The 14,194-nt window shown below is 31.2% G+C and overlaps 1 protein-coding gene across 2 annotated transcripts in view; it reads left to right on the top strand.

The window, feature by feature from the left end:
• CHD1 (chromodomain helicase DNA binding protein 1) overlaps positions 1–14,194 on the top strand; it is a 70,674-nt gene that overhangs the window by 44,779 nt on the left and 11,701 nt on the right. For both annotated transcript variants that reach the window (XM_012773640.2, XM_012773624.3), the window contains exons 18-28: positions 1,884–1,955; positions 2,547–2,696; positions 3,597–3,745; positions 4,109–4,205; positions 4,293–4,388; positions 5,849–6,025; positions 8,988–9,148; positions 10,341–10,382; positions 11,423–11,553; positions 12,567–12,705; positions 12,874–13,024. In XM_012773640.2, coding sequence (XP_012629094.2) covers positions 1,884–1,955; positions 2,547–2,696; positions 3,597–3,745; positions 4,109–4,205; positions 4,293–4,388; positions 5,849–6,025; positions 8,988–9,148; positions 10,341–10,382; positions 11,423–11,553; positions 12,567–12,705; positions 12,874–13,024 — 1,365 coding nt within the window. The remainder of the gene's footprint in view (positions 1–1,883; positions 1,956–2,546; positions 2,697–3,596; positions 3,746–4,108; positions 4,206–4,292; positions 4,389–5,848; positions 6,026–8,987; positions 9,149–10,340; positions 10,383–11,422; positions 11,554–12,566; positions 12,706–12,873; positions 13,025–14,194) is intronic.

The raw sequence follows: 14,194 nt of genomic DNA, 5'->3' as shown, positions 1-14,194 counted from the left end.
AATACTGAATACTGAAAGTCTTCAGTATTTTACATCTATTACTTTATTTAATCCTTACAACAGTTTTATGAACAGTACCAGAAACATAGCAGACATTCAGTATACACAGCTAGTAAATGGTATATATTTAATGCAGGTAGTAAAATAGGATTAAAATTATAACAATGAGACTCAACACACATAATCACTGCTTTGTTGAAGCTTACAATGTGATAGGAGGTAGACATTAAGCAGATAATTACAAATAAATATAACATCACAATTCTCCAGTAAGTGATGTGAAGGACTGGTGTTGGTGATATATGAACATGATTAAGAAGAACATAGTTAGGGGAAAAAGTAGAAGACTGCCATTAGTTGAGGATTTTATAAGTACCTTTATTGAGAGATAATTCCCATACCATACAATTCACCCACTTTAAAAGTGTACAATTCATTGGTTTTTATTATGTTCACAGATATATGTAGTCATCACACAGTAAATTTTCATAACTTCAGAAAGAAACTTATGCCCTTTAACGATCCCCTCCATCTTTCCATTCCTCATCCTCCCCTAAACCCTGTGTTGGTTTCTTTTAAAAGGAATTATTTGGTATATATGGTCAAACAAGAGAATAGTGCAGAAGTGTTTATAATCACTAGTGCTCTGCCCCAATGCCTTGTTCCTAGATCACTTCCAAGACGGCATCATTTAAAACTTTATTTTGGTTTAAGGCATGCCACAATAAATGAAATACCACTATTCTTAAAAGTTTTACTAATTATAATTTTTATTTTAGTGGAAAAGAAATAACACTTTTAATTTTTTTTCAACTTTAGACCTCTTTGTCTCTACTTTGTATGATAGTTTAGACCATTTCACTTAAGATAAAATCACTTAGAATAAAGTATTTAAAATGTTTTCTCATATTTTCATTTTTAGAGTTAAAATTGATATAGTAACAAAGCAAAGGTTATAGCTTCCCAAAATATTAGTTTAATCCATCATTTAAGTGCATGGATTATAGTAGGCATGTTATTGCTAGTCTATAACATGTTAATAATTGCCATTTATAATTAAAGTGAAAATAGCTAATGATTAGTAAGCACTTAATATATGTCAGGTACTGTGCTAAGTGTTTTCCTATGTTCTCTCACTGAGTCCTCTGTAGTCTATGAAGGAGGAACTACTGTTATGTTCATTTTACTGAGAGGTAAACTGACATGGAGAAGAATCAAATCAATGAATAAGATATTCATACGTGGGCTATTTTGACTAGAGCCCATGGTGCTTCATGTCAGTAATTTTCAAACTTCAGTATGCATTGGAATTAACTGGAGGGCTTTTGCTGAACCCTTCCCCTAATTCTTATTCAGTAGGTCTGAGGTGGGGCTCATTAATTTTCATACCTACATTTTTAGGTGACACTAATGCTGTTCCAGTAACCACACTGTACTTACTTTTTTTTTTTTTCTTAAATATGGGTTATAATCTCTTAATGGATCTGAGAATCAGTTTAGTGGGTTGCACCAACATTATAAAAGTCAAATAGATTATAAAATACGAGAGAATAACACAGTACATCATGTCATGGCACTTGTTTTGGGTGTTTATAAACAGATATGTACTTGTTAACATATCTCTTATATTGGGTCTCAGGCAGAATAGTATGATAGCCTATGCTTTGCTTACTCTTCTGGAAAGCAGTCTAAGTGATTAGGAGCACAGACTAGAGACAGAATGAATGCCTGGACATTTGTTTTCTTGCCTGATAAGGACCTTCCACTCATATGGTCTTAGCAAAAGACATGCCATGCTTTCATACTTAGTTTTGTAATTGATTTTAATTGCTTTTTAAACATTTTGATTCTGTTATATGTAATATTTTAATGTTTTATTCTAGAGATTAGATGGATCAATAAAAGGGGAACTGAGGAAACAAGCACTAGATCATTTTAATGCTGAGGGATCAGAGGTATGAATGCTTTTAAAATTATAAATAATTTTGCTTTAGTTTTTATATTACATTATTATATTATTTAGACATTATATTTTTAGTAATCATATCTGTAGTTTAATTTTTAAAAAGAGTCTTATTTGTGTTAGCCAATTTTGATCAGCAAATGAGATTTTTAAGTCAGTATTTTATGTTAAAATTGAAGAATTTTACTCTTATCAATACTGTTTTAGCATGGAACAGTTAATTTGCTTCAAAATAAATTAGCCCACTTTCATTTGGAATTCTTTTTGTGTGTTCCTTTTATTTCTTAAAGAAATAAAATTTATAGATATAGTTGAAGCCTCATTTCTTTCCTATTTCATTGCTTTTCTGTTTCACTGGAAGTAAACACTATATTAAATTTGGTGTTTGTTATTACCATGTATATTTATATTTTGGAGTCTTATTGAGTGGTTTTGCTTACAGGTTTATATGACAGGTTTAAAAATTGCCTTTCTGTTTACTAAAATACTCTTTAAATTCAGAAAATCAATTGTAAAATTATTTTTATTTTGATTATTCACAGTTAAAAGAATTAAAATTTTGCATATTGACAATTTCTTACAGGATTTCTGCTTTCTGCTTTCCACAAGAGCTGGAGGTCTAGGGATTAATTTAGCCTCTGCCGACACTGTTGTTATATTTGATTCTGATTGGAATCCACAGAATGATCTTCAGGCACAGGCTAGAGCTCATAGAATTGGACAAAAAAAACAGGTATTTTTAATTTCTGTTATTTTGGTGTTTTGGAATCTTTTTATTTTTTCATGATTAGTGTTCAGAAGTGATTTAAAAATCCTTTAGAGTATAAACCAATATCATTGGAAGATTGCTGGAATACAGTCATTGCTGTATTAATAGTTAGGGTACTAACAACTCAGTTCCCCAAAATCACCTAGAGTAGAGAGTCTGACAGAATTGAATTCAGATAACTATACCTAATTAGGACCATGTACTCTGTTTTGATCATATATTCTCTTTGTAACTATAGAATGCAATGTTTTTCATTCAATATAAACTTTAAAATGTCTCTTTTGCTTATTTCAACTTTTGAAAAAGAGTTTGAATAACACAATGCTACCTTTATGTTAACCTAACATTTTGTCCACATGTGCTTACAAGATTCTCTGTATACCTAAAAAAGAAGGCAGTCCCATTTCATAGTTTCTGTATAACTCTGGCACAGTTGTAACAGAAATACCCCTAACTGGTGGTACTGTTTCATAGAGAACCTCTAACCTAAAGAAATTAGGAAGATATACTGCACATCAATTCTTTTCAATTTTGGAAAGCTTTGTTTTATGACAGGGCTTCTTATAGAGTTTTGTATTATATGGAGTGATGAAACTATTATAATTGAAGAATCTGGCAAAAACAAAAATAAGCAAATAAAATCTAAAATGTAAAAAGGAAGAACATACTCTCAAAATAGATCCTTAAATTGAAGAACTTTAGCTTTAAACATATTATTATATATATATTTATTTTCATTTTGTTTTGACTAGTGAAAACTTCATGTAGGATGAGCTTCTGTCTATGTACCAATATTTGGGCACTTCATGTCAGCAAAACAAATCCTTTTTACTGCAATTTGTTTCTTCATGGATATTTTTACAGGTGAATATTTATCGTCTAGTTACAAAGGGTTCAGTTGAAGAAGATATTCTTGAAAGGGCCAAAAAGAAGATGGTTTTAGATCATCTTGTGATTCAAAGAATGGATACAACTGGGAAGACAGTGCTACACACAGGTTCTGCCCCATCAAGGTGGTTACTTTATTATGAAAAATTTGAGTCATCCTAAATTCTTTTTCTGAAATGTTACATCATTATAAGTAGATCATTGAAACAATATATTTAGAATTGTAATTTTTATATTTTCGAAGACATTGGTCTGATTTCTAGTCAAAAGACGTACATTCAGTACCTGGTTTCACCACCATAGATTTACAATTTTAAGGGAAATCTCTTTAACATCTTTCCTTAGTTTTAAAATAAGTATACTAATATTTCACTCATCTAACTTTTTCATATAACTGTTGTAAAGGTGACCATGTCAGTTATTAATAAAATTGCTATGTAAATTTTTTAATTGTTAATGTTAAATATTTTTGTTTTTCCTGTTTTTAGTTCTACTCCTTTCAATAAAGAAGAGTTATCAGCCATTTTAAAGTTTGGTGCTGAGGAACTATTTAAGGAACCTGAAGGAGAAGAACAAGAGCCCCAGGTAAAAATAAAAACCGTACCTCAAAATGTGTGTCATCTATTGATGCAAGGGAAGGATTCAAGTATATTTAATTTTTTCTAACTATAGGAAATGGATATAGATGAAATCTTGAAGAGGGCTGAAACTCATGAAAATGAACCAGGTCCTTTAACTGTAGGAGATGAATTGCTTTCCCAGTTCAAGGTAGAGTTCTTTTTTCTTTTTAATTTTTCCTTATAATTACAAAAATTGAAAGTAGTTCTTGGCAAATAGCATGTTTTCAAATACTTGAGTAATAAATGTGACCTCTTATTTAGATTTCCATGACAAAAAGCTTTTAGCTGATTTTTTACTGAAATAGTTTTAACATTAGATTAATTTAAGAATTATCACAAATAAACTCAGATTAGTCATACAGAATCAGCAATAAGCTACTACTTATTAATATTTATAAATCTCTGGTTTGGTGAAGGCTGAAGGGTTGCAAGTAGTCATAAGGAAGCATGAGTCAGCTGACCTCTTGGTGTAAGTTGAGTGCCAGTTATTTAGGTTAAAGAAACGCTTGATCTATATAGACGTTAAGTACCTCATTTTCTATGACTTAGATTTTTAAGGATTAATTCAATTCATGTCATTTTTTCATTCAACAAATATTTATGGAGCATCTGCAGTATACCACACACAGGGACACAGAGGTGAATAAAACTTTTATAATTTTGATGAATCACTTTGGCTACTTTGTGGAAGATAGACTATAGCAGGGTGATAGATTAGAAGACTTCAGTAATCCTTGTGAGAGGTGAAGGTTTCTGAAACCGGTACTCATTCTGGGCATGATCTAATTAACTCTTTTTTCCTATAAAGTTACATTATTTGTTTTTAATTTGACTGGTAATTTTTAAAAACTGATAACTTGAGTAAATGTAGATTATTTTTACACCGTTGAGTCAATACTCATACACAGGTGGCTTTAAGGCTATCATATTAATATTTAAACAACAAACAGAATAAACACTGTATTTTTAGCTTCATTCCTTATTAGGGTAAGCATAGTTTTCTTGTCTTCATTTAGTTATATACAAGTTTTAATGTATTAATATTAGTAGTTAGCTCTAATGAGTACTTTCTATATACCACACTCTGCACAGTACCTTAAATGAGTTAAGTGTTATTTAATCCTCACAAAAGTTAGTATGCTGTTACTGTCATTTTCTTTAATAAGTTTTTATGATCATAAAAATAATATTAAGTTCTGTATCATTTGCTAGATGGACTATTGATGGGCTGGTCTGGGAATTCCTGCAGAAGATTATTTAGCATATTAATAGTATAAATTACTTTTTGTTGTTGTTCTTCAGTTAACTGCCTCTATTTCTATTGTGGTAATAATTTTGTTGAGCAGTAGGGAAAAGGAGAAATCATTCCTGGAGGAGGATTCTTAGAAATCACTTGGTTTGATCTACCTTACCTTAATGAGGAAACGAATCTAGATTGTTTAGCAGTCATATTTGGTTTTTGTCCATAGTCATATTCATTATCCTAAGGATATTTAGGTTTTATTGACATTGTAGCATGCTACATCCTTCCCCCTAGAAAAGGAAAAAAAAAATAAGGATACATTTTTCGTATAATAGTATTTCTATCAAAATTCTGGAATTTATCAGGTTGCCAACTTTTCAAATATGGATGAAGATGACATTGAGTTGGAACCTGAAAGAAATTCAAAGAATTGGGAGGAAATCATTCCAGAAGATCAAAGAAGACGATTAGAAGAAGAAGAGAGACAGAAAGAACTTGAAGAAATATATATGCTCCCAAGAATGAGAAACTGTGCAAAACAGGTAACTGTGATTTAAAAAATGTTTCTATAATGTAAGACTATTTACCCTGGACTTATTTTTTTATTGTTTGTGTGAAGTATTGGTCCATAATTAGTTTTTCTTGTAATGTCTTTGATCTAATAGTGTTTGTCTTATGAAATGAGTTGAAAAATGTGTCTTCCTCTGTTTTATTTTTAAAAATAATTTGTGTAGAGTTGGGATTATTTCTTCATTAAATGGGAGTATTTGTCAGGGAAACCATCTGGGCCTGGAGTTTTCTTTGTTGGAAGATTTTTAACTTCAATTTGTTTTATGGATATAGAACTATTCAGGATATCTATTTCTTCTTGAGTGAGTTTGATAGGTTTGTTCTTTGAGAAATTTGTCCATTTTATGTAAATTGTTGAATTTATTCATAATATCTCTTATTAAGCCTTTTAGTGTCTATAGGATATTTAATGATGCTCCTCTTTCATTCCTAATATTGAAAATTGTTTTGATCATTCTAGATAGAGGTTAATCAATTTTATTCATCTTTTCAAAGAACCAGCCTCCTACCCAAAGAATCAAGTTTTGGTTTCATTAATTTTTCATTTTTTCAATTTCATGAGATTCTACTCTTTATATTTTCTTCCTTCTTGCTTTTGGTATAATATGCTCCTCTTTTTTTGCTTAGATATGGAATTGAGATCTTTTCTAATATCGTCATTTAATGCTACAAATTTTTCTTTAAACACTGCTTTTTCTGTATCTTGCAAATCTATTGTGTTTTTATTTGCCTTCATTTCAAAATATTTTATAATTTCCATTGTGACTTCCTCTTTGACCCACAGATTTTTTTAGAAGTGTTTTAAAATTTGTAAATATTTGAGAGATTTTCATACTTTGTGTAATTTGAAGTTTTAAAAATTACTTGAGGTTTATTTTGTGGCCCAAACACAGATACCCAATTTTAAAATAACATAATAGTAAAAGTGCCATGCCTTGTTATATTTTATCCTTTGCCAAAAGTGGAAAAAACCTCTTAATATTAGATTTCTTTTCCCATTAACTTATTTTTCAGAATGTTGCATTATAAGATTATCTGTCTTGATTACTGAGTTTTTGGGTGCCTCCTTATATTTTGTGCCTGAGGCAAGTGAGGGACTTGCCTCACTCTAGTCCCTGTCCTGCTGCTATTCCCCCAAGCGTTGAGTTTTTTTGGTTTTTCTTTTCCTACAACCACATTAGGTCTTCTCCTATACCCTCAGTTCAGCAGGTGAGAAGGGTCTGGCAAGGCTTCCTGCATCCCCACAAAGTTGACTGTTCCCTTTCTCCAGTCTCCTGCCATGCTTTTAGTCTTTTTCACGAACACTTGGTGGAGGTTTATGGAGATCACCTGGGAGTGGGTGCACATTCTCTCCAGGTCTTCAGTTCCCAGGGTCCTATGGTCTCTCCTTAGCCTACAGTGAGCTTTAAGCAAGTTTTAGCTGACTTCCTCTTACCTGCCTGTATGGTACTTGATTTCTGCCACCTGTACTCTTCCAGGTGAACCACTGTTCTTCAGGTCCCATCTCTTCTTGTAAGCTTTTATCTTTCCTTATAGATGTCTAGATTGCACTGTGATTTTAGCTCTCTGATGTTAGAAAAATTATGATTTTGTAGATTAGATTTTTTGTTAGGGTAGGGGCAGCAACCAGCTTTCTACATAGCAGGCAGAAGTGGAGCCAATGTTTTTTTGCCTGAAAGTGACTATATATGTCATTTCTTGTTTGTGTTTATTTCTGCAAACTCCAAAATGATTTCCTTTTATAGTGTGAGGGAGCACAGAGTTACATCTTGTGAAAGGCTAAGAAGAGGTTAGAAAGAATGAGCTGTAAATACCATCCTTAACTTCAGTTAGCTTTCAGCGTATCAGGGTTTCAGAATATGTACCAAGGCTTTGGAAAACCTCCAAAGACGTACAGAATATATGTTTTGATGAATCCCATTAAAACTAATGGATGTTACAAATAGGTTTTTATGTGGGTTCAACTGACATTTTTTATTTCAAACATCTAATCAGCCTAGTTAGGATAGCAATAAGTGAATATTAAGAAGAAAGACCAAGTAATCAATCTGTCCACCCAGAAATAGGACTAGTAATAATGGTATTGCAGTATATGTCATTCCAAAATTTTAAATGCATATCATTTGCCAAATTACACTGGAGTCATATTAATTTGGAACTTGTTTTCTTCCCCTTGCAGTATATCATGAATGTTAATTATTGTATAAAACAATTTTTAATGGCTTCTCACTATTCCATTGTGTAGATTATTTGACTAGACTCTTTTTGATGAGTATTTAGATTATTTACATTTTCTTCCGTGATGCAAATGATTTTATAAGTGTTCCTTCACATTTCTAATCTTCTTTGGAAAAATGCCTAGAAGTGATATTGCTGGGTCAGTACAATGATAATTTTTAAGGCTTTTGATGTAATATTGCCAAATTACCCTTAAGTCAAAATACCAACCAGAGATGTGTATCAGTGTCCATTTTTGTGTATCATCATTACTAATATTGGCTATTACTTTTTTTTTTCTCTTTCAGTTGGCTATTACTTATTTTGTGCTGGGCAAGTCGATAGATTTTTAAACATTGTATGTCATTGTTAGTTTAGTTTGCATTTAAAAAATTACCAAAGAGGTAGTACAATTTTGTATTTGTCATTTGATGAATTGCTTGTTAATAATTTTTCTCATTTTTGCAAAGTGACAGTGGTTATTTTCTTGCTTTATATAGGAGTGCTTTAATTATTAAGACTATTAGTAAACCTTTTTCATTAATATATATGTTTGCCTTTTAATTTTGTTTATGAATTATTTTTGATATGTAGAATTACATTTTGAAAATTCTGACAGTCTTTTATACTGTTTTTCCTTGCTGTTAAGAGAAATGCCTTTTTTTTTTTTTTTTTTTTTACACTAAGCTTGGGTAAATTTTTGTTTTCAAATTCCAGATTAGTTTCAATGGAAGTGAAGGGAGGCGCAGTAGAAGTAGGAGATATTCTGGATCTGATAGTGATTCGATCTCAGAAAGGAAAAGGCCAAAGAAACGGGGAAGACCACGGACCATCCCTCGGGAGAATATTAAAGGATTTAGTGATGCAGAAATTAGGCGGTAAGAAAATATAAAACCATTTTGCTTCAACATGGTTTAATTAGAGGGTGAAACTAAAGTGTAAAAATCCTGTAATTTTCAAAAATTAATGTGGAGTTTTAGAGAAGGTAAATACATGATTTGAGTAGGAATTAGGTGGTTCTGGTTTTGGGTATTCATTATAACTCTGAAAAAAACAACTTTGACACCTAATATTAGGTTTTTTAATTAAAAATTCTCAATGCATTTATGACTTCCAACATTTTTTTGTGTGGTAATAGTTTAGTTCTGTGTTTTTCTAGTTTCTTAACACTGAGGTGTTTTCTTTTTTGAAAGTAACCATGTTAAAGGCATTTCTGATATGTCCAAGTAGGAATTGAGGTGAGGTAATGGTGACCATGCAGGATAAATTATAGCTTCTGTTCAAAATATGTTTATATATAACTATTTCTTCAAGGGAAACGGGAATAACAGCTTGCTTTTGTTTTTGTAATAGTTTTGTATGTGAAATTTACAAAAACATTGTACATTTTTGTATTTTGTGTTTGTTGTTTCTTTCAATCCATTGTAACTCTTTTCTTTTAAATCATAGACCTCACTGATAACGTTCTTCCTCATTCTTTCTACCAGAAAACTAAATACATTATTAGCTTTTATAAGGGTACTTTTATGACCACTGGACTTTCTGTCTTTAGTTGAAGAAGCATTTCATCTTCTACTTTTCCTGGATAATTTCCTCATCCATCAACCACTTAAGTAGCCTTTTAAAGTAAAATTATTTTTCATAGTTGGTATAATTAATACCATACATCTGAATTAAAGCCATTCAGTAAACTTTTATCAGCACTTAGAATGTGAGGAGGTGTCATATAATTGATCATTGTTCTGGAGACACTTCTTGAGGTAGCTTTGAACCTCTTTTTTGCCTTGTGAAAATAATAAAGTAATTTCTAAAATTAAATTTAGCTTCTATTGTTTTATTTATACTGATACCTAAACATCATCCTGAGTGTTAAATTATATCTTGACTTGATATTTCTTAATGTTTTAATATTTTTGTTTATAGTATAGTTTATTCATTCTTGTTGTAACAGCAATGCCTTTAATTAATTTTTGCACTAACAAGTATTTTCTTTTTTCTTTATACATTGTATATTTATTTTTTAATGGGTAGTGAAGCACACATTTAAACCAAACAATTATTTTCTGGTAGGTTTATCAAGAGCTATAAGAAATTTGGTGGCCCTCTAGAAAGGTAAATATATTTGTCATTGAATTATGGAATGTGTTATATTGTGTTGGCTTTATTTATTTGTACTAACATTCAGCTTTAGCTACTTTGTTAAATTTGCTTTTAATAGGCACTTACAAAATTAATCTGTAGCAAGCAAATATCAGATTGATTTTTTAAAAAATGTTTTTATATTATCCTTAATTCTTTCCAGTCTCTAAAATTTTATCTATAATGAAGTTGCCTATAAATGTTTAAATTGCATTTTATGGCCATAAGGTGCTTTTCACAGTCTTTATTTCATTTTTCACCAACAGCTTATAAAGTAGCTGGAGCAGATTTATCCATAGGGGTGCTGAGTTGCTAACCTAGCTTTCTGACCAGTTCTGTGTTTCCTACTAGGGAAATTTTCTTAATTTTTCCTAATTATATTCTCTTATACAAACATTAAAATTCAAATTACAAAGATAATTTTTTGAAGTTATTGGTTAATCTTAATGATGGTGATTTGAATAATATTATGGTCTACTGTCTAAATATGGAGTGGCAAGGATTCATTAGTTCTATGTTTTCTCTAAAAATATACACATATTTTCTGTTTTATTTGAAGATGACTTAAAATATGATGAAATCCTTATATAATTATTTTAGATGAAAAATGTCTTGAACATTAATCATTATTTATAGTATCTCCGGTGTGTTGTAATAAATTGTAGGACTTTACTCTTACCCTTTTTGTTTACATTATCATAAAGCCTTATAACTGTCTTTTGAAATTCTTAAAATTTGATCAATTGTGAAAAGCTTTTACAGAGTTGATACATAAACTTTCTTTTACTCTATAATGAATTGGTTAAATTTATTATTATCCTTGAATATATAAATGAATTGTTTCCTTGCCAGATTGTCCTAGTTTTTATAAGTTCTGTGCTACTTACATGAAGTAGAATTTATAGGGCATATACTAGAGTGACATTTAGATCTTGAAATAGAGTGAAACTTAGTTTATCTTAAATGGCACCACTTTAACATACTTACCTGAAAAATGTATTATTTTGTTACAGATTAGATGCAATTGCTCGAGATGCTGAATTAGTTGATAAGTCAGAAACAGACCTTAGACGACTAGGAGAATTGGTACATAATGGTTGTATTAAAGCTTTAAAAGATAGTTCTTCAGGAACAGAACGAACAGGTAATGTTAAAATGAGAGTGTTTTATTTATTTATTTATTTTTAGACAGAGTTCTCACTTTGTTACCCAGGCTAGAGTGAGTGCTGTGGCTTCAGCCTAGCTCACAGCAACCTCAAACTCCTGGGTTCAAATAATCCTTCTGCCTCAGCTTCCCGAGTAGCTGGGACTACAGGCATGTGCCACCATGCCCGGCTAATTTTTTCTCTATATATTTTTATTTGGCCAATTAATTTCTTTCTATTGTTAGTAGAGACAGGGTCTCGCCCTTGCTCAGGCTGGTTTCCACCTCTTGACCTTGAGTGATCCGCCAGCCTCAGCCTCCCAGAGTGCTAGGATTATAGGCGTGAGCCACCGCACCTGGCCAAATTGAGAGTGTTTTAAAGAGAAAGAAATGAAAGTTTCAAAATATGCTTTTATTGAGTTAGGTATTATATCTTAAATTACCTATTAATCAAAAGATGCTTTACAAAACAAAGGAAGGCCATTCTGGGTAATAGGAAATGGAGAACAAAATTATAGTTTTGAAGACAGTAGAATCTATCCTTAACAGCCCCTAGTATATTCTGGCTGGGATGTAACATCAGGAATTATTGATTGTTACTGTTTTTTTAGTACAGATGATTGGGGAAAGAAACTGTAAATATGTATGTTTAAAATTGGTTTGGGACATAATTATTTCATTGTTTATTTTTTTATTCATCTACCTGAATAAAAATAACCAGATGTACTAAAAAAATCATGCTAGAATTCTTCTTTAGAGACTGACAGTATTAATAGATTGATCCATCTTATGTAATTGATAAAGAAGTTATATGAAATACTTTTTGTGAAAATCCACATATGCTAGATTATAATCACTAGTATATATGTAGTGAAATTTAAGATACGCCAGCAATTCCCTCTTTAATAATATAAATAAGGAATACTAATTAATATAAATGATAGCACATGTTGCTTTGTGTTTTGTATAATTACATTTTATACTTCAGTTGTATTCTTTTTTAAAAAATTAAGGTGGTAGACTTGGAAAAGTAAAGGGTCCAACATTCCGAATATCAGGAGTACAAGTGAATGCCAAGCTAGTCATTGCCCATGAAGAAGAATTAATACCTTTGCACAAATCCATTCCTTCAGATCCAGAAGAAAGAAAGCAGTGAGTTACTTGCTTTTTCCATTGTAAAATTTTTATGGTGTTATTGGCTGGTTTCGAACAAAAATTTTAAAAGTATAGATTTTTGAAGTTCTAATGACTCAATGTTATTCAAAAATTTTTAATAAGACATTTTATAAACTTGACAGCAATTATTAACTTTAATGCTAGGTATACTATCCCATGTCATACGAAGGCAGCTCATTTTGATATAGACTGGGGCAAAGAAGATGATTCCAATTTGTTAATTGGTATCTATGAATATGGATATGGAAGCTGGGAAATGATTAAAATGGATCCTGACCTCAGCCTAACACACAAGGTATTTATCTATTTTTTTATTCTGTTGACCATTAATGTTGAATTTAATTTATTCTAATTTTTACTTTCAAATTATGTTGGAAATTAACTGGTAATCAGGAAACCAAGGCACTAGCTACTGTGATTCCCTGAAAATAAGACCTACCCATAAAATAAACCTTAGCAGGATTTCTAAGCATTTCCGCAACAGAAGCCCTACCCTGAAAATAAGACCTAGTGATGGCATGGCTATGCAGCATATCTGCACAACCCATGCAGTTTGTCACAGAGCGGTCAAGAAGACAAGCAGCCCTTCTCATTTGCCCCATCGTGACAGCTACTATCCCAGAGGTGACTAGAAAGGTGCGGGCAGCCCCACCAACAAGGTCGGCTCCCCCTTGTCAGGTTCTGGTCATCCTGTGTGCGCTGCAAGCTGAGGCTTTGAGGGGCAAATGACACATCCTCTGAAAATAAGCCCTACGGTGTCTTCTTGAGGAAAAGTAAATTTAAGACCCTGTCTTATTTTGGGGGAAACATGATAGTTGTGTGACTTTGGCTTTTCATTTTCAGCAGCATTTTGACAAGCTGCTTTTCATGAAAGGATTGAATTTAAATGATACCTGAGATTTTGCTTTACCTCTGAAATCATGTTATTAATATTAAGGCATTAATTGTATTTTTCTTCAGATTATTAGGTTACAAGTAAATCTTTCATTCCGTCATTAACTTTCTAAAAATATTTTTTATTGATACATAATAGATGTACATATTTTTAGGTACATGTGATAATTTGATACATTCATATACTGTGTAAAGATCAAATCAGAGTAATTGCAATATCCTTCACCTCAAATATTTATCTTTTCTTCACACTAGGAATATTTGAATTATTCTCTTCCAGCTATTTTGAAATGTATGATAGATTATTGTTAACTGTAGTTACCCTCTTTGATCTGTCAAACACTAGGTCTTATTTTTTCTATGTAACTGTATGTTTGTTCCTATTCATGATTAACTTTATTATTTAAGTAAGGATAAAAAAGAATTCTTAATATCTTTTATGATTTTTAAAAAAATATCAGAGTTTAGTATTTTTGATTATCTGCTTTGCCTAAAATGGAAAACACTAGAATTTCTTTATTGTTTGTATTTTTTACTTGTACCTTTTCACTGACAAATGGAAACCTCTAGA

This window comes from Microcebus murinus, chromosome 11, assembly GCF_040939455.1.
Source record: "Microcebus murinus isolate Inina chromosome 11, M.murinus_Inina_mat1.0, whole genome shotgun sequence".
Classification (NCBI taxonomy): domain Eukaryota; kingdom Metazoa; phylum Chordata; class Mammalia; order Primates; family Cheirogaleidae; genus Microcebus; species Microcebus murinus.
Note: the sequence above shows the minus strand (reverse complement) of the source record. Positions and strands in the feature narration are given on the sequence as shown.